Raw genomic sequence first — 22,148 nt, forward strand, 5'->3', positions numbered from 1 at the left:
ATTTACATCTTTAGATATTATTCATTGATCGATCCATTTCTGTTATGTATAGAAATGATTGTGAATATTGAATATGGAACATGCTCTTGATATAATAGTCATTATAAGAGATTAAAGATATTCATATTGTAAATAAAAATTATTTAATCTAGGTAAATAGCAAGACATGAATATCTCCAAGATAATGATTGTGTGCCACTAGGAGATTAGATGTATCCTGGAGAAAGGCTATGTGCCACCATGACAGAAAGGTTATGTGCTATTATGAGAATGTCTCTGATTTATTTGGAAGAACGACTAAATAAAGTGTAACAACTTTGTTAGCATTGATTGCTCAAAGCCCGAATATGTAAAGTGTAACAATTTTCTTAGCATCTATCACTCAGTATGCTTGCTATCACACGAATCATTTTCTCTAAGTATGGATTGAATGTTCTGATATTGTCTTTGTGACTAAACTCTTATATAGTCTATGTGACTTATTTAGTCTTTGTGACTGACTGGTCTTAGTGATTTACTTGGATGAACTAGTATTAGTGATTTTCCTTGGACGAGTGGGAGATGTAGGAAATGGGAATGTGGACTTGCCCACGTTGCCCACTTTCTTAAGGGAAACAAGTCCCTTTTACCTTTGGGATAATTCCCATTATAAAGGGTGTGCCCAAAGGTGGTTCACGAGAGGGGTGTGGAAGAACGAAAGGAAGAAGAACATCCAAGGCTGTGAGATTTGACTTATGGAATCATCGAGAAGTATTTGTGATCGTAACCTTCTCACGACGACAAAAGACAACTTCCTCCATCCAATATTTTGTTCCTCCTTCAAATTCGACCATAACAAGGTATAGTTTATTATTTTGTACGGTAAATTTGAATTATAATTCTAAGTTCTCAGTTGCATTAAAGATGAGACAAGGGTTTTTGTGAGTGAGATGAGGTTGTAGAGGCCGTCGGGCAACAATTTTCAGAGATCCACGTAGTTCCAAATCAATTAGAATTTTTTTTTAAGTATCTAGACTCTTACATACTCCAACAACTATCGTCCTAAATATTTTATCTCATTCAAAAAAAAAATACCCCATACACGGTAATGAGATTTAAACAAAAAATGCTATTTGTAAAGATGATTAATCCAGCTCCATTAAAATTGTTTACTGGCAACCAGAGAAATTAAAAAATATTAATGAAGATTTATTAAAATAATTAATATTCTTAGACCCACTTTTACGACAGAAAAATCCTTAATAATGTGCCAAAATTAAGATTCAAAATTTAAATTTCTTAATTATCGATTAGAAGATCTAATGCACCCCTTAATAAACATCCAAATATAAAGTTTTGATAGGGTCGTAAACAATTAATCATTTTTTATCTTTTGGGAAAAATGATTATCATTTTAAAAGGTCACATTTTTTTAAAAAATAAAATAGTCAACATAGCTCTCTACTATATTTATATAATAAAAAATATTATACATAAATACAATTTTATATTTAAAAAATTCTTAATCAATTTAGTTTACAATTTTTAAGCTTGATTAGAAATGTGGGAATCCATTTATAATAATTCAAGTTTAATAATTTTGATCAAATTAATAATTTCTTTAATATAAAAAAATTCTATGTATAATATTTTTGATAAATTCGAAACAATTTATTTTAATACGTTATAACAATTATTTTGTAGTTGTTATAATAATAATTGATATTTTTAAAATAAAAATATATTGAGATATTATTTTATTTTGTTTTAAAAAATATAATCTTGTTATAATTCTAATAATTAAGATTTCTTTTTTGCTTTTTAATTTTTACCTTTTTTTCAATCCTCTATTTTACAAAGGTAAAAATAAAATAAAATAGATTTTTTTTATTCCCATTCCTCTAAAATAATCTAATATATTAATTAATTAAAGAATTCATCCGTCATGCTCGCATATAATTCTAAAATTTTATGCGTCTAATCGGTGGATTTCATCTCCGCCTGTTTTTATTTCGACTCCCCAGGTCTTTCGCTCTAACTGCTCCCGCTCTCACTGCTCCCTTGTTTCCACTGCGATTGAATTGAAACCCCAATTGTTCGTTTCCTTCGTATCTTTGCCGTCGCCCTCCTCGCCCTTCCATTGTGCTTTTCCCTAATGGAGATGCGGCCATACGGGGGCGGGATCGGAGGGAAGCTTCGCCGGAAGCCGCTCCGTAAGGTGGCGAAAACGCCATACGACCGACCGGCGACCTCCGTCTCCGGCATCAGGGATCCCGAGGAGGGAAGCTGGCTGGGGAGGCTCGTCAATAGCGTGTCCAGACTCTTCTCCTCGGTGTTGCCCAAACGTCTTTCTGCGAGGCCGGTCCAGGGAGTTCCAGTTATAGGTTGGAGACCTGAATCTGTCTTCTTGGAATTTTCCCATTCCAGTTCTTGAGTCTGGGATTGCTTTTTTTGGGATTTTTCCCTAGGGTTTTGGCTCCCTTCTTTGTTTATTGTGAATTTATTAAAAAATCGTATTATTTTCTGATCGATTGGTGTGACCGTGGTTAGGGGTTTAACTAACATCTAGTCATTGGTGAATTACACACTTAAGTATGAGTCTCTCTCTCTCTCTCTTTTTCTTTTTTCTTTTTTCTTTTGTGTGTCTAAATGCGTATATTGAGCTTCAATCTTTGGAGATTAGCTTGCTTATCTGCAGCCGGATGCCTTGTTTACTTATTTTTTGATTCCATGAGTTCAGTTGATTGCTTTACCTTAGTATCTTCCTTGATGACAATCAATCTTGAAATTCCCTCTAGCTTAATTATTGAGAATTTGCTTACGAAGTTAATTTGTTATTTAGTTCATATAGTAATGCAAATCCATTTGTTTAAAGATGCACGGTTTGTTTAGGCAACTATTGATTATCTATGCGGATATTATCATATGTTTGTCTTCAAAGCTAACTATTTTTTGTCAACATGGTATAAATTTCATTGTTTTCTTTGGACTCGGTGCAACCTTTTGAAAAGTTTCAGGAAGCCATTATGGTTATATTTTGCCTGCATATTTCATTTTTTTTTGTTTCTCAAAGTAATGTTTTTCTTCAAAATAATATGGTTCTTTACCATGTTTAGGCGTCGAGAAGCTTTTAGATGTTTATGTACATCCACATAGTTTGAGATGCAAACTATTATACCTTGTCTGTATCAACTATGACCCCTTATTAAATTTAGCATGAATATTGTCTTGGTCCAATGTCAAATGCCTATCAATTTATTGACTACATAAATAGATTACCCATTCCTGTCAGCAAGGGAGTTAATCTTTTCATGCAATATGTGGTCATAGCGTTGACAACTTATTTACGTTGGTGGATAAATTGGAAGTAAGAGGAGATAAATAGTATAAAAGGGTAGTCCGATACATGAAGCTCCCGTTAATGTGGGTCCTGGGGAAGGGTCACCTACATTAGGTCTATTGCACACTGTCTTATCTTGCATTGCAAGAGGCTGCTTTCGTGACTCGAACCCGTGACCATAAGGTCACATGGAGCAACTTTACCATTGCGCTTTGTGGTCAAACGAAGCAATTTTACCGTTGCGCTAAGGCTCCTCTCAAGATAAATAGGATAAGGAAAAAAAATGATATTTCATTTTTTGGTTCCTTATACTTTGTTTGCCCTCTTCTCTTGTGTTCTTCTTAACAAGCTTTGAATGCCTTAAGGATCCCCAACTAGAAGTTGACAAGTGTTATTTTGTGAGATTCCACTGCATGGCTCAGATGTGTGTGCAAAGTGCAAACCTCAATACCTTATACAATTTCTCTACATCACCACAATGACTTATATGCTTGCTTGAGATACTAGGCACAAGCAATCTGTGAGTAGGTTCTCAAAAACAGATTTGGAGTGAATGCATGGACCATTACTCATGAGGGCCATTTTTGAAATTTTACGTTGGTAATTCCAAGGTGCTAGGATTGTTGAATGCTCGATTTTGGAAACTCGTCGAGTCTCTCTATAAGTACAATATGAGAAAATTGTTTTCAACAAAGTCCTGCAAGTGAGCAACTTAGTACAATGTTGCATGCTATTATTTCAAATCTAGTTTTCTTGGTGGCAATTGGGCACCTTTGATGTTACAACCCATGATTGGGCAATTTCCTTACCATGACCTCTGTCACTCAAACTCATTGTTACTCCCTGCCTTACTGATGTCAACACTACACGATACTAGTATGGGTATAAAAACGAGCTTATGAGTTGAAATTGTTGAGGAAGAAACAAAAAGTGGGAGAAAGAAGAAGACACAAACGAGGAAACTTAACTCCTTGCAGGTAGCTAGCATCGCACTGGGGAGAAGCTTTGTAAGCAGGCTCGTGTCTTAGGCAAATTTGTGCAAGAAAGAGAGTCTAGCTGCAACTTCGCTTATGGTGGGTGGTGTTGTTGCACAGGCCAGGAAGGGCAAGAAGGGCGAGGAATGAGAATCATGAAATATGATGAAGAAGGTTAGTGTAAAATTAAGGTTATACAATATACAATATAAGATATATTTTAATTTATAATTGATATTATATAATATTTTGAATCATAATATAACATAATATTTCTTATGACTGATAACTTATAATAAAAAGTCTTATGTTATATGATGTAACACTAATATAGCACAACTTAAATTATATCTTATAACTTAAATATAACTTATATAACTTAAATTTGTGTATATAAGTTATATATTTTATAACTTAAATTATAGTTTTATTACAAAATTAAATATTTATTTATTTATTGTTAATATATTGAATTATAATACATACATATATGTATATATCTCATCTTTTAATTCATTCATTAAGAAATCATTAAATATATTTAGTTAATATATTTGTTTTAGCTATATTATTGTCTTATCCTTGTACCCCTATCATAAAATTGGACTCTTTATTGACGAATCCTTGTGTCTCAAGTCTCAACTTTGAGAAAATCATATGTTTTATGTTTAGATCCATACCTGTGTGTTTAATGTTTGTATCTGAGTTCAAGTAATATAGACCATGATAGTGTTTCTGTGCTCTGAGGTTACAAATACTATATGTGGCTGAAGATCCCATGCAATCACTATTATTTTGCATGTTAAGGCTTACATCAACGTTGCAATTGTGAGACCAAGTCTTAATTTTTTGCCCATTAGTTCCCTCCAATTACACATGAAAACTTCTTCAGCACTATCTATTTTGGAGAGAAAGTTGAGGAAGAATTGAAAGGTAGGGGAAAACAAAACATCCTAGCTTTCTTCCCAAATCTTTTTCATGAAATTGGAAATAAACTCCACTTCTTTCTCTCCTCTTGTAAATTTACTGTCTTCCCATCACTTCCCTCTTTTACATGTTGGTTGACCATGCTTTGCTATCATCACTCAATGATCTTCTGCCACATATGGTCTGTCTGCCATTGCTGCATCTGTCCATTCAGTGGGTGTTTTGACCCATGGTGACTGAAGGGAGCAGCAAGAGGAAAATGACAAAGGTAAAATCACCGTTCGTCAATTTCAAAATTTCTTCCTTCCTGTTTTTTTTTTTTTGAGCAAACAACGTTCCTCCCTTTCTAAATTATCTATCTTATTTTATCTTTCTCCCTTAGGTTTTTTCCTCTTGAGTACCATATCCTACTAATCTCCGTGATTCTTTAGGACCTCTTGTCTCTCTGTGCTTCTTGATAAGTTGGAATCATTGACATCTACACTCTAGTTAATATTGTTTAAGCTGCTGTATTTTTTTGCTACCTTTTTCTTGCAGTACACTATACCTATTGCCTTTACAATTTGAAGAGGTTCAATTCAATAATTAACTATCTCATTGTCATCCAACTGATAGATTGTTAAAGTTGTTGGTTATAATTACATTTGATTCTAGTTCAAGTTTCTTAATTGGTACATAATTAATCAAGTTGAGTGAGCTCTAGTTGTAAACCAGTCAGCCTTGAGCCTTTCATGGACTTGGTGAAACTTCCATTTGATTGTAATTGAAGCTTTGCAGTTCTAACATAATCAGTCAAGTTGAGTGTGCTTTACTTGTAAATAAGCCAGTCTCGAGTTTACATGAGCTTGGTGAAACTTAGATAAGTCAAATTTAAACATGAATTTATAATTGAATCACATTCTAGCTTGATAATAGTTGAAGCTGAACCTGAACAAAGGAAAGCTTGAATTGCTCCGTTTGTATATTATTCAGCCCAAGTCCTATGTTCTATAAATTTGGCTAGGGCTGTCATAACTTCTTTTCAAACATTAGAAGGGTGCGCTGATTTTCTTGTAACACAATTTTAAGATTTTTGTTTCCATAAAACACGGGTGGTATCCTTTGGCTGCTTTTTTATTGGGGAGTTTATATCTTGTATGATGCATTTAGAAAACAGGTTTTTCATTGCTACTTGTGGCAGTTTGTGAACGTCTCACTTGCACTAAAGCTTTACCAGTTTCTTGATAGGATTGGTTGCTTCATTGACCTTTTTCAGTAGTTAAAATTGAAAATGAGTCTTTCCTTAGGTGTGATTGTTTCCACAAAATATTTATTTCAATTAGTAGTCATATATAACCTTTGGATTGCATATGCAGGTGGGACCTCTTTGTCTCAATCTGCACAAGTTACTGGAGCAATTTCTCATGTATGTAGCAAAAAGTCTAGTTTTCAACTGAATGCTTTCCCAAGTTCACAAGGTTCTTATGTTACAACCATTAGATAAGAAATATTTTAGTAATTAGAAATGCAAACTTATTAAATAACAATGATGATAATTGTTTACTTCTTTATAATAAATTCATTGACTAAGTGATTTTTTTTTGTTGCTATGACTAAGAATTGTTTTATGTTAAATTCACTGAATTTCTGAAGATTTTTCTTCATTGAAAGTAGCTTATGATAATGGAATGAGACTAATTTTGTGGTATTAAGTTGATCATAAACAACACTAAACAAAGTGTCGCTGATTGAGGCCCATGTATGCAATAGCATCATTTTGAGCTTTTCTCATGCTAAGGCCTCCATCCTTGGATTACACATGAATTGTCCTCTTTTTCAGTTTGTTACAAGTAAATACCAATGAGTTTTGACACTTTTTTTTTAACAATTAGTACACAAGCAAAATGCCTAGTGTAATCTTTATGTTTTTATGGAACTTTATTAGAGAAAAAAACAAGTCTTAAAGTGCTCAACATATGGTAATCATGATTATTTGAGGACTTAGGAGGAGTCAACATTAGGAAGATTTGAGTTTCGGGAGAGAACACAAGGATTGTTAGTTGGTTTGCACGTGAGCAAGGTTGATTACAAATTCAGATGTGTAACAGATAATGCATTGGTTTTGATTAAACCAGTGTAGCTCATTTGCTTTGTTGAGGATTTACAGTACATGTATAATATATAGGAGGCTATTTGTATATCTGTCATCCCATACAACATACATCGTTGTGCAAGCTAGGTTCTCCTATCGACGCTCCTATTTGAGGCATCACATCACCGACCCGCACTTTAGCGTCATCACCCTTTTTGGCATTTGTGAATGAAAAGTGTCAACATCTCCATCCACTTTGATGCTTCATCGTCCTTCAGTGTCGATTGCATCATTGTGGCAACCGCACGTAGGTGATGCTAGGAATTAATTTGAATTTGAATTTGAATTTTTGAGTCTCGATTGATTTTGGTAATTGTCCAATTTAGGTGTCAAAGTTTTATATCTTTGGCAATTTACCATACGACGCACTTATAAAAATACTCAATATGCACATGTAACTTCCATATTTACCTAAGAGACTTTTTTTATTGAAATATCCTCCCTCTTATTACATCTGTTATTCCAACTTGAACTGGACCAAACCGAAAAAAATCTCACCTTGGGAAAAAAAAACTTCAGTAGCTCGCGACTATCTAGACTGCAAGCATTCTCAGCCGCGAGTGTGCTGCCAAGCGGTCGTGAAATCATGGCAAGCCTGTCATGATTCCGCGATCAGACAACAAGCATTCGTGGTGGACACAATTTTGCAACTTGTGGCGATTCAATTTATTGAATCTGGTAAAGTTACAAAGGAGATTTGCCCCGCCAATCCATTGATCACAGCCAAATCTTGTGGCAATTCAACATCGATCATCTTGGTATAAGCGTATGCTCTTTCAAATTTTACTTTTTCTTATTTAGATGGTAAATTTAAATTTCTTACACTAAATAAGTTTTTCTCACAAATTTCATATGTTTCATCCATTCATAAAAAAACTCAAAATCTCTATCATAATTTCTAACTTATTTATTTGTAATTCACCCAAATAATACCATCATTAATTTTATTTATCATCTACATATTTTTGCATTGTGATTATGCATTATGTTTATTGCATTACTTTATAATCCTTGTTAGTTGATATGATATTGTCCTACTTTAGGTGTCAAGGTTTACTATTGTTTATTTATTAAGAGTATCTTTTGATGCGGTAGTAGTTTAATCGGGGATGTTTTATTTTTCAATTATTGTTTTTTTTTATAAAAATGATATTCAAAAGATAAGTTCTAACTTACCCTAATATATCAAACTTATGAAAACTTAAATCAACTTTAAAATTTTGAAACTCTGGAACAAAACTAATTCTAAAATTAAGCCTGAAAATTTAGATACATCATTCTCCCCACCAAAGGAACTGGAGTACTTAACTCCATTCTAGGTAAGTTGTTAATATCTTTCTTCTGATGTTGTTTCTAACTTTGTTGAACATTTTTTTTTTTCATTATCTTCCCTTGGCCTTACTGAGTATTGATTTTCTTTCTATCTTATTTTGATTCCTGAAGAATTGAGTTAACATATAATGATCGAGGCTTAAATGTTTCTAATTTAATATGTGAACTTTTTAATAATCATTATAATTTCTTTCAGCCTTTGCCTTTGATACCATTTGATATAACACTAGAATTAATAAAACTTGCAGAGAGCTTTCATATCAAAACTAATACCACATATAGGGATAACTATTTCATACAAAGAAAAATTTCACACAAAGAAATCTCACAATTAAGAAGAGGTTTATTAAAATCGAAAAGTTAACTTAGAAGAGGGTATATAGGGTCTTTTTTATAAAACAACTTAAGATCCTAGTCTTCTCAATTAATTTTTAAGATGATAAAGCCTTACCATATGCAGCTTAAAACTAACTCTAAACTTATGCTCTAAATTTTAAACTTCCTCTCTAGGAGGGGAAAAACACTATGGAGGACCTGATGCAAGTAGTTATTGGGGGTTTTGTTTGATTTGATTTGACTCAAATTGCTTGGAAATTGGAATGTAGCACATCCTCAAAATTTTTTAGGCTTGTATATGCGGATTGCATAGATTACTTGACCTTGTCTATGAAGAAACAATAATTTGGGACCACGTATGCTATATTCAATGTACTTTTACCAATTATATACTTTTGATCATCTCCTGCATTACTTTTTAAAACACTAAGTTTACAATTTGGTAGTACTTGGTCTCTGGTAAACAGGAGTAAGATAATCACATTTGAGTGGTAGTATTGTTTTGAGCATATGGCATAGTTCACAAATTAGTAATATTATCTTCAATCAGAATCCTCTTGTCAGCAAATTTCTAAAGTTGTTTTACTTGAATCTTCACTGGCATTATTGGGAAGATATAAAATGTGCAATTATTGTTGCCATAAGCCTATAAATTAAATTTTTGGACTAATTTTAATGGTTGACGTGTGGGATATTATCATGTCGGGATGCGCAATGCATAGTCAGAAATTGTCCAATAAGTAAGAAGTTTGATGAATTTGTGAACAATTTAATACTCATACCAAACTGCAACCTCATGTGCTCCTTAAGTCCTACCAAGTGTCAAGGTAGGACTATTGGGGTTGGTCTATGATGCTTTATTTCTCCAAGTCAGATTGTTTCTGTGATTTGGAACCTGGTGCGTCACATAGTGGTATTTTTACCCAATCTCCATGCATGGATTTGAAAGGATACTAATAAAAAGACTTGACACTGTATATGATGAACCTGATGTTTATAACTCGATAATTCAGTAACACATTTCAAGGTCCTTATTTGTGAATACTTGTTTGCCATGCAGGAGCTCTCAGGTGAACTACCAGAAAATAAAATCAACAACCAAAACATTGCAGCAAATAATCCTGCAGACAATACAATTTTGGAATTTGAACAATTTATTAAGCAGAAAAGCTTCACAAGGCAAGTACCTTACGCCGTTCTTCTCCTTGAAATTCATTGTCATCTGGAACACCTCAATACTAGAGTTATTAGTAAGGTTGAGCTTCTTGGATTCCTTCATTCTGTATCAACACAGTTTTTATCCTTCTGATTATAAAGTTGCTATGGTTGTAGAGAGGAAGATTCTTTGGTTGCCATTTCACATCATCCTTTAATTACAACTTAGAGGCTTCTTTGTTAATTCTTGTATCTTTAATCCTAATCTTCATAACTTTGTGTGGGAATGTTCTTCACCAGCTACCTATGCATGCATCTAGTAGAGTTGATTTCCATGTCATCCACTGGATCAGTTACCTGCATTTTTTTCCCTTACATCTACGTGCCCTTGTCATGTTTTCCTATTATTTGACTTCAGTTTGGAAGAATGAACCAGACTCAAGAAATTGATCATATGCATCTAAAGCTTTTGTTTGGCTATTTAAGTTTTGTTTTTTTTAACTCCTTTTATTCCTAATACCAATCCTTTTTGTCTTTTAACAGAGCTCAATGTGAGCATTTGATAAGTATACTGCAGTCAAGAATTGTTGATTCAGATTCGAAGAAATCTGGAGCAAGTGGCATGAAAAATGATGACGTAGTTGTTCCTCTGCGAGCAACAATATCTCACCAGGAATCTGTGAGTTCTTTAGCTATCTTATTCTTCAAAAAAACATTATCATTCATTTCATCTGATTTCAGTGATAACTCATATATTTCTTTGGATTTAGTATATACTCCTGTGAAAATAGATAATGCCAGGAATAACCTAACATTGTCCAGAGAATTGACCTGCAATCTCCTCTATGTTATCCTTTATCTTCCTAACATTGCTTGTACATTTTATAGATTCCTGATGATCATACTGTTCCATCAGTCGAACTTGCAAGAGAATATATGCGCTTCAAGATCTCAAATGCATCTCCTTTGCATCAAAATTTGCAGAACCATATGTTTCATGAGAATAAACAAGTGCAAAGTAATTCAAATTCAGCAAAAAAGTTCAGCCTTAATGGTCAAAAGCCTCCCATTCTATCTCATGTATCTGCTGAGATTCCTGAAAATAAGTATTTCACTCCAGGATCTGTTCGAACATCTGGAATCTATAAAATGGCAGGGTCTTCTTATGTTAAGGTTTGTGATGCTCCTGCCTGCATAATGTGTCTGGATATAGAGAAATGATTTTTTTTTTCATATGAAATCCCCTCTCCTGAATATTTCTGGGGATTATTGTTCTCTGCTAATTTAGTTTTTCTGCCATTTAGGGTGAGGGATCTTCCAAAGATGGTTATGTTGGGTCCTTGTCTCTTAAGACATCAGGCACCAATCAAAATGTGGGACAGGTAATTTACTGGTCTTAAGTCTGTTACTTTTTGTTTTGTGATGATGTGTATTGTTGTAACTAAGGCCATTGCTACTGTGTAGCCTTATATCCAATTTAATGCCGTGTTAGATCCATCTAACTGACCCTAAATTGTTAGGCTAAACAGGCTATTTGTTGCTGTTGAATGATGATGATGGTATTTTCATGATAAATATCTAAAAAACATTTAGCTTTTCACATTGTTCTACATTAATTCTCTGGTAGGTAGGATTGCTAAAGCACTTTGCCAGGTCCTTTATCTCACCTAATTGCCAATTATTCAACAAAGTTAAACAATTCACATTTTAGATATTGTATAAAGTAGCTAATTTTGTGCAAAAGTAGACTATAATAAAGTTTAAAACTTATGGAATTTCCATGTCATTTAAAGCTAAGAACTGAAAAAAAATGATATCCACAGGATTTCTAAAATTAGAAAGAAAAACAAAAAAAATCTGTGATTTAGGTTATATTAGATGTTTGGAAGACAAAGGTGTAGATGAAACAATCAAGAGAAATAAATGTTGCAGATTATTTAATAGCACTTTATGAAACATCTAACTTTGCAGATTAAAAATTATGGCAAGTCTATGAATGATAGTTCTGATATTAGATCAAATGGTTTTGAAGAAACTTTAGGGAACAAATAAATTGTTTTTTATATGAATAAAGCTGAAGTCAATGTTTCTTAATGGTAAAGTGATTAAATTGCTAAGTCACACTATGAAATTTTTTGAATATCTTTTATTATTAGTCCGGTCCATGACAAATTAACCCGGTCATGGCCGGTTTCAAGCCTGGATAAAAGAGGATGGTTGCGTTAGATTGCCAGCCGACGTTAAACTAAGGTAAATATTCAATGAATGAATCCATTAAATTTTGTGCTAATGCTAGGTTGTTCTTGGGAAGGAACGCGTTGTAGGGACCGTTATATCTTCAGAAGTCGGGTGTAATCTTAAATATGCAAGAGTTCGTGTTGCAGGCGTATCGGCAATGACCTCTACATTTCCATGAGAACTTGGGTGTAATGTTAAATAGACAAGAGTTTTTACACCATAGGTTTGATAAGAACAAATATTATAGGAAAATTAATAGTCTAAGATTTAGAACATAGAATATAGGAACCCTCACTGATAAAGTAATGGAGGTAGTAGATACAATTATTAAGAGAAAAATTAGTATTTTGTGTGTGCAAGAGACAAAATGGGTAGGCGAGAAGATAAAGATGATAGAGAACTCGGGTTTTAAGTTATGATACAAACAAGAAATGGAGTGAGTATTGTTGTAGATAATTCGTTAAAAGATGACGTTGTAAGAGTAGTTACAGAGGGGATAGAATTATAACTATAGTTGGTGAACGAAACTATGAACGTAATTAGCATATATGCATCTCAAGTAGGATTATATGAAAATACCAAATCAAGGTTTTGAGATGACCTAGATGAAGTATTACAAAACACTCTGTAAAATAAAATAATTTTAATAGGAGACGATCTAATTGAGTATGTTGGAGTGAAAAATGAGAAATATGAGAGGGTGCATGAGGGTTATGGGTTTGGAACAAGAATGAAGAAGGGAAAACTATATTGAATTTTTTAATAGCATATGACCTTATACTAGCTAATACATTTTTTAAGAAAAGAGAAAACACTTCATCACGTTCAAAAGTGAGAATGATAAATCGTAAATTGACTTTCTTATAGTTAGGAAGAGGGATAGAAAGATTTGTAATGATGACAAGATCATCCATAGAGAAAGCATAACTATCCAATATAAGTTAGTAGTGTTGGATATTCGTCTCAAACATAATCTCAGTAAAAGAAAAATATACACAATTCTTAGAATTAAGTGTTGGAAGTTAAAAAATGGGAAGCAAAGCATATTTAAGGAGAAGGTAGAAGTACAAGCAGTAGGTGAAATATACGGTGATTCTAATACGATATAAGATAAAATAGTATCAAAGTTGAAAATAGTAGTTAAGATTGTACTCGATGAGTCAAAGGGGCATGCACCACCAACTAAGGAATCTTGGTGGTGGAATGAGAAAGTATAGAAGAAAGTGAAGGAAAAACGAATTATATATTTGTAAAACAAGAAATTTTTTTAAAAAATATACAATAGCCAAGAAAGAGGCTAAGAAAGTAGTGAATGAAGCAAAAAAATGAAACTTTTGAACGGTTATATCGACAATTGGATTAAAAAAAGGGGAAAGAGACATTTATATAACAACTAAGTGAGAAAAAGGAAGACAAGAGATCTTATCCAAATAATATCTATTAAAAATGAATACAATAGGGTACCAGTAAATGATGGAGAAATAAAAGAACGGTGGTAGAGTATTTTCATCACCTTTTAATGAATGTTTAGGTGACCAACTTAACTTAGATAATTTAAGTAGGTCAAATGAGTATACAAATTAAAATTTTTATCGTAAAATTCAAATTTTAAAAGTAGAACAAATTTTAAATGGAATGCAAAATAAACAAGTAACTAGATATTCCTATAGAGGTATGGAAGTGCATAGGGAAACAATGTATTGAATGACTTACAAAATTATTTAACATGATATTGAAAATAAAAAAAACCTAATCAATAGAGGATAAGTATTCTAATTCCCTTATATAAAAATAAGGTAGATCTATAAAATTGTACAAACTATAGGGGGATTATACTGAGTCATACTATGAAACTTTGGAAAAGAGTCATAGCAAAAAGATTAAGGAGAGCACAGTGATCGAAATTAATTTGAGTTCATGCCTAGATGGTCAACAATAAAAATTATACATCTTTTTAGACAATTAATTGAAAAGTATCATGAGCAAAATCAAGATCTACATATAATATTCATTGACTTAGAAAAAGAGTCCCAAGAGAAATTATATGGAAAATTCTAGAAAAGAGAGGTGTTAGCGTAACATATATTGAACTAATTAAGGATATGCATAAGGATGTAACGACCAAAGTGAAGAGGGTTACATTAGCTCTAAGTCTTTATCTTTTTACACTAATCATGGACTATGGACGAACTTGCAGGATAGAGTATCGTGGTGCATGTTGTTTGTCGAACTTACGGGACACATTTAAGATAGAGTACCGTGGTGCATGCTGATAATATTATTTTGTATGAAAATATGATATTAGAGTTCGAGCTTGAAAAATATATTTGATTCAGATTCGATTCAAAGCTTGAAAATACAAATGATTTTTGGCTTGAGTTTGGTTGGAGTGGTTTGAACCTTGATTTGAGTAGAATCAAACTATAGCTCGAAATGACCTAAATTTAAGTTGAGCTTTAGTTATTCGAACCTTAATTTGAGTATATTTAAACTGAAATTGTGTAAAAATAAACAAAATCCGGTTTGAATTCAGTTCACGAGTGACTTGTGAACAATTGAATAAAATATTGTGGGTTTGAATATGACTCGAAAAAATTATTGAACATGTTCGAGTTCGGTTTGAATTCAGTAATTTCGAATACTAATCAAATATTCTTTGAGCCCGCTCGAAAAGCTTGCGAACAGGCTCGATTCCTTTGCACCTCTAGTTTTGCGAGACACTATTAATGCATTATTTATATCGATATAGATATTTTGGATTAAAATAATAACATAAAATAATAAAACATATATAATCATTAATATTTGATATTGTAATTTTTTATTATTGAAAAATTTACGTACTTAGCAAAAAATATCTTTTCCCATTTGGTTGTCTCACCTTCCATTGATTATATCATCATAACGTTAATAATTGTTTGACAATATAAGTACATTTTGATTTCCATGAATTAAGTAGTAGACATTGCCCATTTGTGGTTTCTTGTCGATAGCAACCTTGCAAACAATATTATGCAAGAACACTATTTCTATAAGAATCTCAAGAATGTAGTCCTAAAATTAACATATAGAATAAATTTTAGTGTCTCGCTGCCCTTAGTGGTGCTAAAGTATTGTGATACTTTCCTATCCTCACAAGTGAATATGACCTTCAAGCTGTCATTTTTTTTAGATGACTTTAACATAAGAAAGTGAGTTGTAAACCTAATTACTCCGGATTATGGAATCTTTTTGTCAATAATCATTAGTTTATAAATCCAATGATAATTCTAGTAGAACTTTGTTAATGGTTACGCTTTTTTCACTATTCTTTTCAGTATACCAAGATTATCAATATTTGTCATCATCAAATCAATATACATGTTGCATATGATATCCAGAAGACCAGAACCATATTGGATGTTGTTGGTCCTACAACTCTTTGATCTTGTTAAAGCTGGCATCTTTGTTTAAGGCCAACCACACTCTATACTCTATATATCTTTTGAACTGCATTATCTATTAAGCTATTTATGTAAGATGTAATATAATATTTTGCAATTGCATCAATAAATCAATGAAATATCTCTTTCTATTGTAGTATACTAGAAAGTTAATACTCATCCACATTGGTTCTATCCAACTATCATGTTGTAGAAAGTTGGGAGGGGTGACCTGTCAAAAAATTGGATTGGGGTTTAGTGGTGTTGCTTTGGCACTCACTTATGAAGAGACTGCCCTGCATTCGAGAGGGAAGGGAGCGTTAGAGAGATGGGTTAGGTTATGAGCTATGGGGTAAAGTTATTCAGAGTAGAACTTATATAGTTGTATATAATTTACAAATGCAAAGATTAAAGACAAGTGTTCTCAACTGACAAAAGAATGATTAGCCTTGACCAACCCACAACCTAGAGACTCAATCAACCTAGATATTGATATTTTTTAGGTTTAGTTTTGCATGGTGTGTTTCTTGAAATTTTTGAGTGGATAAAGATTAGACCTTTGACTTTAATATTCAAAATTGATGAAAATAAATATATGATTAGATAGTTAAAATAGAAATCCATGAAGAATGATGCTCAAAATCCTACTAATTTGGAGGGTAGACCCAAAAAGAACTTCAAATATGTTCCTGATTGGGTCTGTCTTTTCTTATGAAAAATCTGTTAAGGTTAGGTTTTTGTTTTTTCCCCAATTCCAAAAAGCTTTGGCTTGTTTTGGATTTATATCAAATTCTAAGACTTTTACTCTCCTTTCCATCACTAGACTCTAGCGTTAATGTAATTCAAGATTGCTTCTATTGGATATTAGTCTTCAAAATAACTTGTACAAGAAATCTCTTTAACCTAATTAACTAGCAACTTTTAATTTGTCTAGCTTGAGCCTGTACATGTTAAAACTTTCCTATCTACATTTTCACCATATTATGAAAGATTGATAATGGCTTCTACACTACTACAATCCGGGGTGTAAACGAGCCGAGCCTAGTTGTGTTCAAGTTTGTTTATTTACTTATTGAACTTGTTTATTAAAAATCCTATCGAGATCGAGTTATTTTATTGAGCTCAACTAACAAGATTAGTGAAGGGGAGCCTTGGCGCAACGGTAAAGTTGTTGTCATGTGACCAAAAAGGTCACGGGTTCGAATCCTGGAAACAGCCTCTTGCAAAAAGTAGGGTAAGGCTGCGTACAATGGATCCTTCCCCGGGACCCCGCATGGCGGGAGCTTCGTGCACCGGGCTGCCCTTAACTAACAAGATTAGTGCTCTTATAAATTAGGTTAAACATTTATTTAAATTTGTTCATGAAATTTTCATGAACTTTATTTATGAACATTAACGAGCCAAGCTTACTAGTGTTGAAGCTTGTTTATTTTATATAATTTTTTTATTATTGAAGTAATATAAACGAGCTTTATCGACTCAAACACCAAGCTTATTCACTAATGTCCCGTACATTTGCAACCCTAGCTACAGGAAAGGACATATATTGTGTCTTGTAACTTGGGACACTTGTTGTGATTTTTTTATTATTATTTTGTTTTTATTAGGATTGCATGAGCAGAATGTTAGTTCATTAAATTTTGTATATAATGTGTGATCACTTAAAAGCTCAAACGATCTCCTTCTCTGTAGGTGTTGAAACGAAGAAATTCAACATTGTACGATAAATTTCGATCAACTTGTCCCATACGAAGAGTTCGTCAAAAGCTCGGTCTGAATTCTTCAAAAAGAATCATCCATTCAGTTCTTCCTGGAAATGTTGAGCTTTGTACCTCAACTGTATTCAAAAAAGATTTTCAAGATAATCCATCACCAAATCAAAGGCTTAATTGTTTAGATGGACATGAGGAAAGTATTTTTAAGAAAAGATCCAGCTGTGATATTGCCCCAGCTTTAGCTCAATCAACTAAGATGGAAAACCAAATCTTCCAACACCTACATGAGTTAGCACCTTCACCAAAGAGAAAATCACCCAAACTAGAGGATAATCCCCTTGATGTAACAATTGCTGATGGTATTCATTCATTTTCAAAATGCCAGGCTCTCAGCCTCTCACTGATCTTCTCTTACAATTCAAAAGCATATAAAGCTACTTTTGTTTGTCTTATTGCAGGTTTTATCAATTCTTTATCTCATAATCAAGAAGGGGTTGGAGTGCTTGAGGAGGACGCATCAACTTCTTCAGGAGTCAAATCTATAAATGCAACCAATGATATTAATTTAGTACCTGGTGCTGCTACCATACACGGTAATAATGCTGTTGATGCTGGAATCTCAAATTGCAAAGCAATTTCTGGGAATCACAAGCCATCTTTTCAGAAAAGAGAATCTGAGGTATTGCAGTTCTTCTGTCATGGCTGAAAATGTTGTAATGTGTTTCCGTATCTAATTGGTGTTTTTTAATCCTTCCATTTGTATTTAAGGTTTTTTCATCATTTTGTTGTTCAGGATAAAGTGATGGATCCTTCATCTCAACTCAAGCATGAAGATGAGTCGAATATTTCTCAGCATAAAGCTATCCCATCAACAAGAACTGAGGGATCTCCTCCAACTGTGCTTGCAAACTTTCCTTCAACATCTGTATTCTCTAAGGCATCTGATCTGAAGCCTTCCATTGATTCTGTTGCCAAGTATAGCAAGGGTTTTACTTTTCCCTCTATGCCTTCTTCCTTAACTTCTCAACCACCGCCAACACCTACTATGCCAAGACCTTTAGTTCAGAAGCTTGTGACACAAAAAGAACATGGTATGACTCCTTCATTTACCTCAGCCTCCATGGGAGCTAAAAGAGCTTTATTTTCTTTACCTACGACAAAGGACAATTCTCACGCTTCTATGCTAGAAAATGGCACAAGGTATGGAACTATTTATGTTTTTTGGTTATGTAATTATTGCTAGTGGCAAATTGTAATTGTTAATTCTTTGAACAATATATAGGTTTCTATCCCCAAATGCCTTCCTTTATTCCCTTTTTTGTTTCTTAAAGAAAGTGAAGCAAGCAAATGGTTGGGCATTAAGGCCTAATGGACTAAATTCTTAGTATCGATCAGTAAAGTCAGGGAAGTACTTGTATAGACAAGATATGCACAAGTTAATTTGCTAAATTTTTTGCCTTTGTTTCATGTACTGTGTATTTATAAGCTAAAATATTTTTTGGTGTTTCTCACTATGGAGGCTTTTCTTGTGGTTTCACTGAATTTGTCTTTACCCATTGTCTGCTATTCTACTTGTGGCAGTTTATGAAATGATTGATAGCACAACTTTCTTTGCTGCCAGGTTAAGCAATAATTCAACGTCATATGTAGCAGGAATATTTTCCACCATTCCTACACTCGACTTTGGATCTACATCCTTGATCATTTCTTCCACTTTGGCATCTCAACCATTGAATGTAGTCAATGATACAAATTTGGAAGGAAAGCCTCACAATGAATCACCTGTGAATTCAAATAGTTCCAGTCATGATAACACTACACTTTTTAATTTTGGAAGCAAATCCTCTGCATCAGCTGCTGTGTCTCAGTTTCCAGGCACTGACAGTGGCTCTGTTTTAGCAGCAACTAGTCTTCCCAATTCTGCAGTCGGTTCTACTGCTGCATCAAGTCTGCCTCCAGATAGTAGAAACCCATCTTCACTAGCTGCAAAAACATTATCAGATGGAAGCAATAATCTTAATTTCATTTCATCCAAGTCTAATAAGTTAGATTCATTGTATCAGGACAACAGTGCCAACAGCTTGTCTAGTGTTAATGTTACTGGATTTGGTGGAACTCGTGCAACTCAAGTTGAAAGTCCAACCTCACAAAATTCTACCTCAGCAAGTCTGTTCCAATTAACATATGGGAACAAAGTTAACAGTGGATTTGATATGGCAACATCCACAGGCCCAAGCATGGGAAACAGTTCTGCTGCTGTATCAAGTCTGTTTCCTAGTGCTCGAGGGAGCCAATCTGCTTTTTCACCTACTTTATTAGGTGCAAGTGACCATAAGTTTAATTTCAGTTCAACAAAATTTGATAATCTAGCCTTATCGGATCTGCACAATGGTGGCAAAACCTCTCCTCTTGCTACTCCCCCTGGGTTTGCTGGAAATCTTTCAACTCAAGTTGAAAGTGGAAGCTATGACAGTTTAGCGAGTCAAGTCCAGTCAACATCTGGACACAGAGCTGATGGTTGTGCTGTTTCTGCAGCACCCAGTATTTCAAGCTTTGCAATCACTTCATCTCTTGCATCAAGTCTGTTTCTGCATGCTAGTGGAAGCCAACCAACTGTTGCACCTACAACAATATCTGGTCCAAGCAACAACCTTTTCAGTTTTATTTCTAAACCCAGAGACACTGGCTCTTCGATACTGGATGACAGCCAACAGTCCTTCCCAGGTGTTATTGTTACTGGATTTGGTCGAACTCCTCCAACTCAAGTTCAAAGTGGAACCTCACTTATTTCTAGTAGCTTGACGAGTCAGCCCCAGTCGTTCATCCCCTCTTCAACTATGGGAATGGACATTTCTTCCTCATCGAGTTTGGGCAGCTCATTTTTTGGAACAGTTTGCAATCCTTTCATCTCAAGTTCATCTTTTCCCATGGATGCTGTTTTTTCCAGTCCCTGTACTGCTGCTGCTGCTACTACCTTTCCTTTGGCAACGGTCTCTAATTTGTTTGGTTTGAATTCTAAACCGCCAACGTTGCCTACTTCTGGTCTTTTTGTTTCTAGTGCATCTTCTCAAAATTCTGGATTTCCATTTTCCACACCATTTATATTTAATTCGTCTTCCAATTTGGCATCTTCTTTTAGTTCTGCTGCTAGTACTTCATCAGTCTTTTCTAGACATCCCACATTTGGCTTGCAGAATTCAGCAGCTGGTACCAGCACAGCTGGGGACAATGCGATGAGTATTGAGGAAACTGGAGACAATAACCAGTTAGCGGATAGTATGTTTCAACATTTGGGCCAGCCAGGAACTTCACCAGCTGGACCAGTGTTCAGTGTGCCGGCAGTTCAACCTGCTTCACCAGTCTCTCAGTTTGCTGGTCAACAGAATTTCCCGTCTCCAGTTCCTCCAAAATTTCAACCATCTGGCAGTGTGGAGTTCCCTCAAGGAGGAAGCTTTGCCTTTGGCAGTGGTGGTGGTGGTGTTGACAAATCCAGCCGCCGAATAATAAGGGTTAGAAAAGACAAGATGCGGAAAAAATAGCATAGAAACACGAAGATGCAGCTGAATGGCTTGGTCTGAGCAGGTCTTGTTTTTGCTCTCTTGTGCAGGTGGTGAAAGGGCAAGAGGCAAGATTTTTGTGATGCCTTGAGCATTGCTGGAAATCAGATCGTTGCTAACTTGCCTTGGCAGTTTTATGTCTTGGATTTACGTCCAAATTTTGGTCCATTCCTGAGGAACACCATTGCGAACAAATTCTTGTACTGGTCTGCTTTGGGTGTAAAATAGATTTTTTTTCCCCTTTTTTTTATGCTGAATCTAATTAATTGTGACAAAGTAGGGTGCCTACCATTCTTTTCACGGCGGGTCAGAAAGTGTCAAACAAGACATGATGTCCCGAACGATATTGCGAGATGATTGCTCTAATGCCAAAAAACAAAAGAATGGGCATGTGTCCCAGAGGCTGTGTTTCCTTCAGTGGAATGGCACAAACTGGAGGCGAAGAACTACGAAAAAAAAAAGTGATTTTGCTGTTTGCTTGACCCATGAGCACAAAGAAAGCAGGAGAATTTTCTGTTTGCTTGACACGAACACAAAGAAGGCATAAAGAATCAGGTTCTCCTTCCTGTCGAAGAGAGGGAGGGAGTACCACTCTCATCTTGAGCTTCTAGGTAAACAAATTGTTGCATTGTAAGTTGTTTAAACTGAACCTAAATCTTAGGTGAAACTGCGACAATTGTAACAGCTTAAAACATCTTCAAACGATACAATGCATTTTGATAATTGATCTTAGCTCCTCCAAATTGAGGTGAAGATATTCTTTTTGTATGACCTTGATTTTGGAGAAATCTATCTCAATTCCTTGATAATATCATGAAGTTTAGAAACTTGCCTCAGGAAGTTTTGAATGTAAATCCTGAGCGGGTTCTTTAGATTATACTATTTGATATTGAACACTCTTTCAAGGTTAGTCCAGTAGTAGTTTATTGAATTGACCACTTGATTGCCTCTGGATTCTTTGACCTGAATGAAAGGAACACTACTCATTTCTTTGTTAAGGAACACTACTTGGACTGAATGAAAGGAATACTACTATTTATTT

The 22,148-nt window shown here is 34.2% G+C and overlaps 1 protein-coding gene across 7 annotated transcripts; it reads left to right on the plus strand.

Annotated features, from left to right (window-relative positions):
• The first annotated feature begins 1,981 nt into the window (after positions 1–1,981).
• Positions 1,982–22,064, plus strand: LOC122042567 (nuclear pore complex protein NUP1-like). 7 transcript variants are annotated; one of them, XR_006129298.1, is made up of 11 exons: positions 1,982–2,363; positions 6,576–6,625; positions 10,080–10,198; positions 10,718–10,853; positions 11,063–11,347; positions 11,479–11,556; positions 17,527–17,908; positions 18,008–18,228; positions 18,343–18,749; positions 19,171–21,312; positions 21,387–22,062. XR_006129298.1 is itself a non-coding variant. In XM_042602739.1 (11 exons), the coding sequence occupies exons 1-11, from the start codon at positions 2,135–2,137 to the stop codon at positions 21,086–21,088; spliced, it is 3,621 nt and encodes a 1,206-aa protein (XP_042458673.1). In that variant the 5' UTR covers positions 1,982–2,134; the 3' UTR covers positions 21,089–22,064. The 7 variants fall into 7 exon arrangements, 5 of the variants coding, with proteins under 5 accessions (XP_042458673.1, XP_042458676.1, XP_042458672.1 ...); XR_006129299.1 differs by having other exon boundaries at positions 19,171–21,306; XM_042602739.1 differs by having other exon boundaries at positions 19,171–20,539; positions 20,744–22,064.
• The last annotated feature ends 84 nt before the right edge of the window (positions 22,065–22,148 follow it).

This window comes from Zingiber officinale, chromosome 2A (genome assembly GCF_018446385.1).
Source record: "Zingiber officinale cultivar Zhangliang chromosome 2A, Zo_v1.1, whole genome shotgun sequence".
In the NCBI taxonomy this organism is placed as follows: Eukaryota; Viridiplantae; Streptophyta; class Magnoliopsida; order Zingiberales; family Zingiberaceae; genus Zingiber; species Zingiber officinale.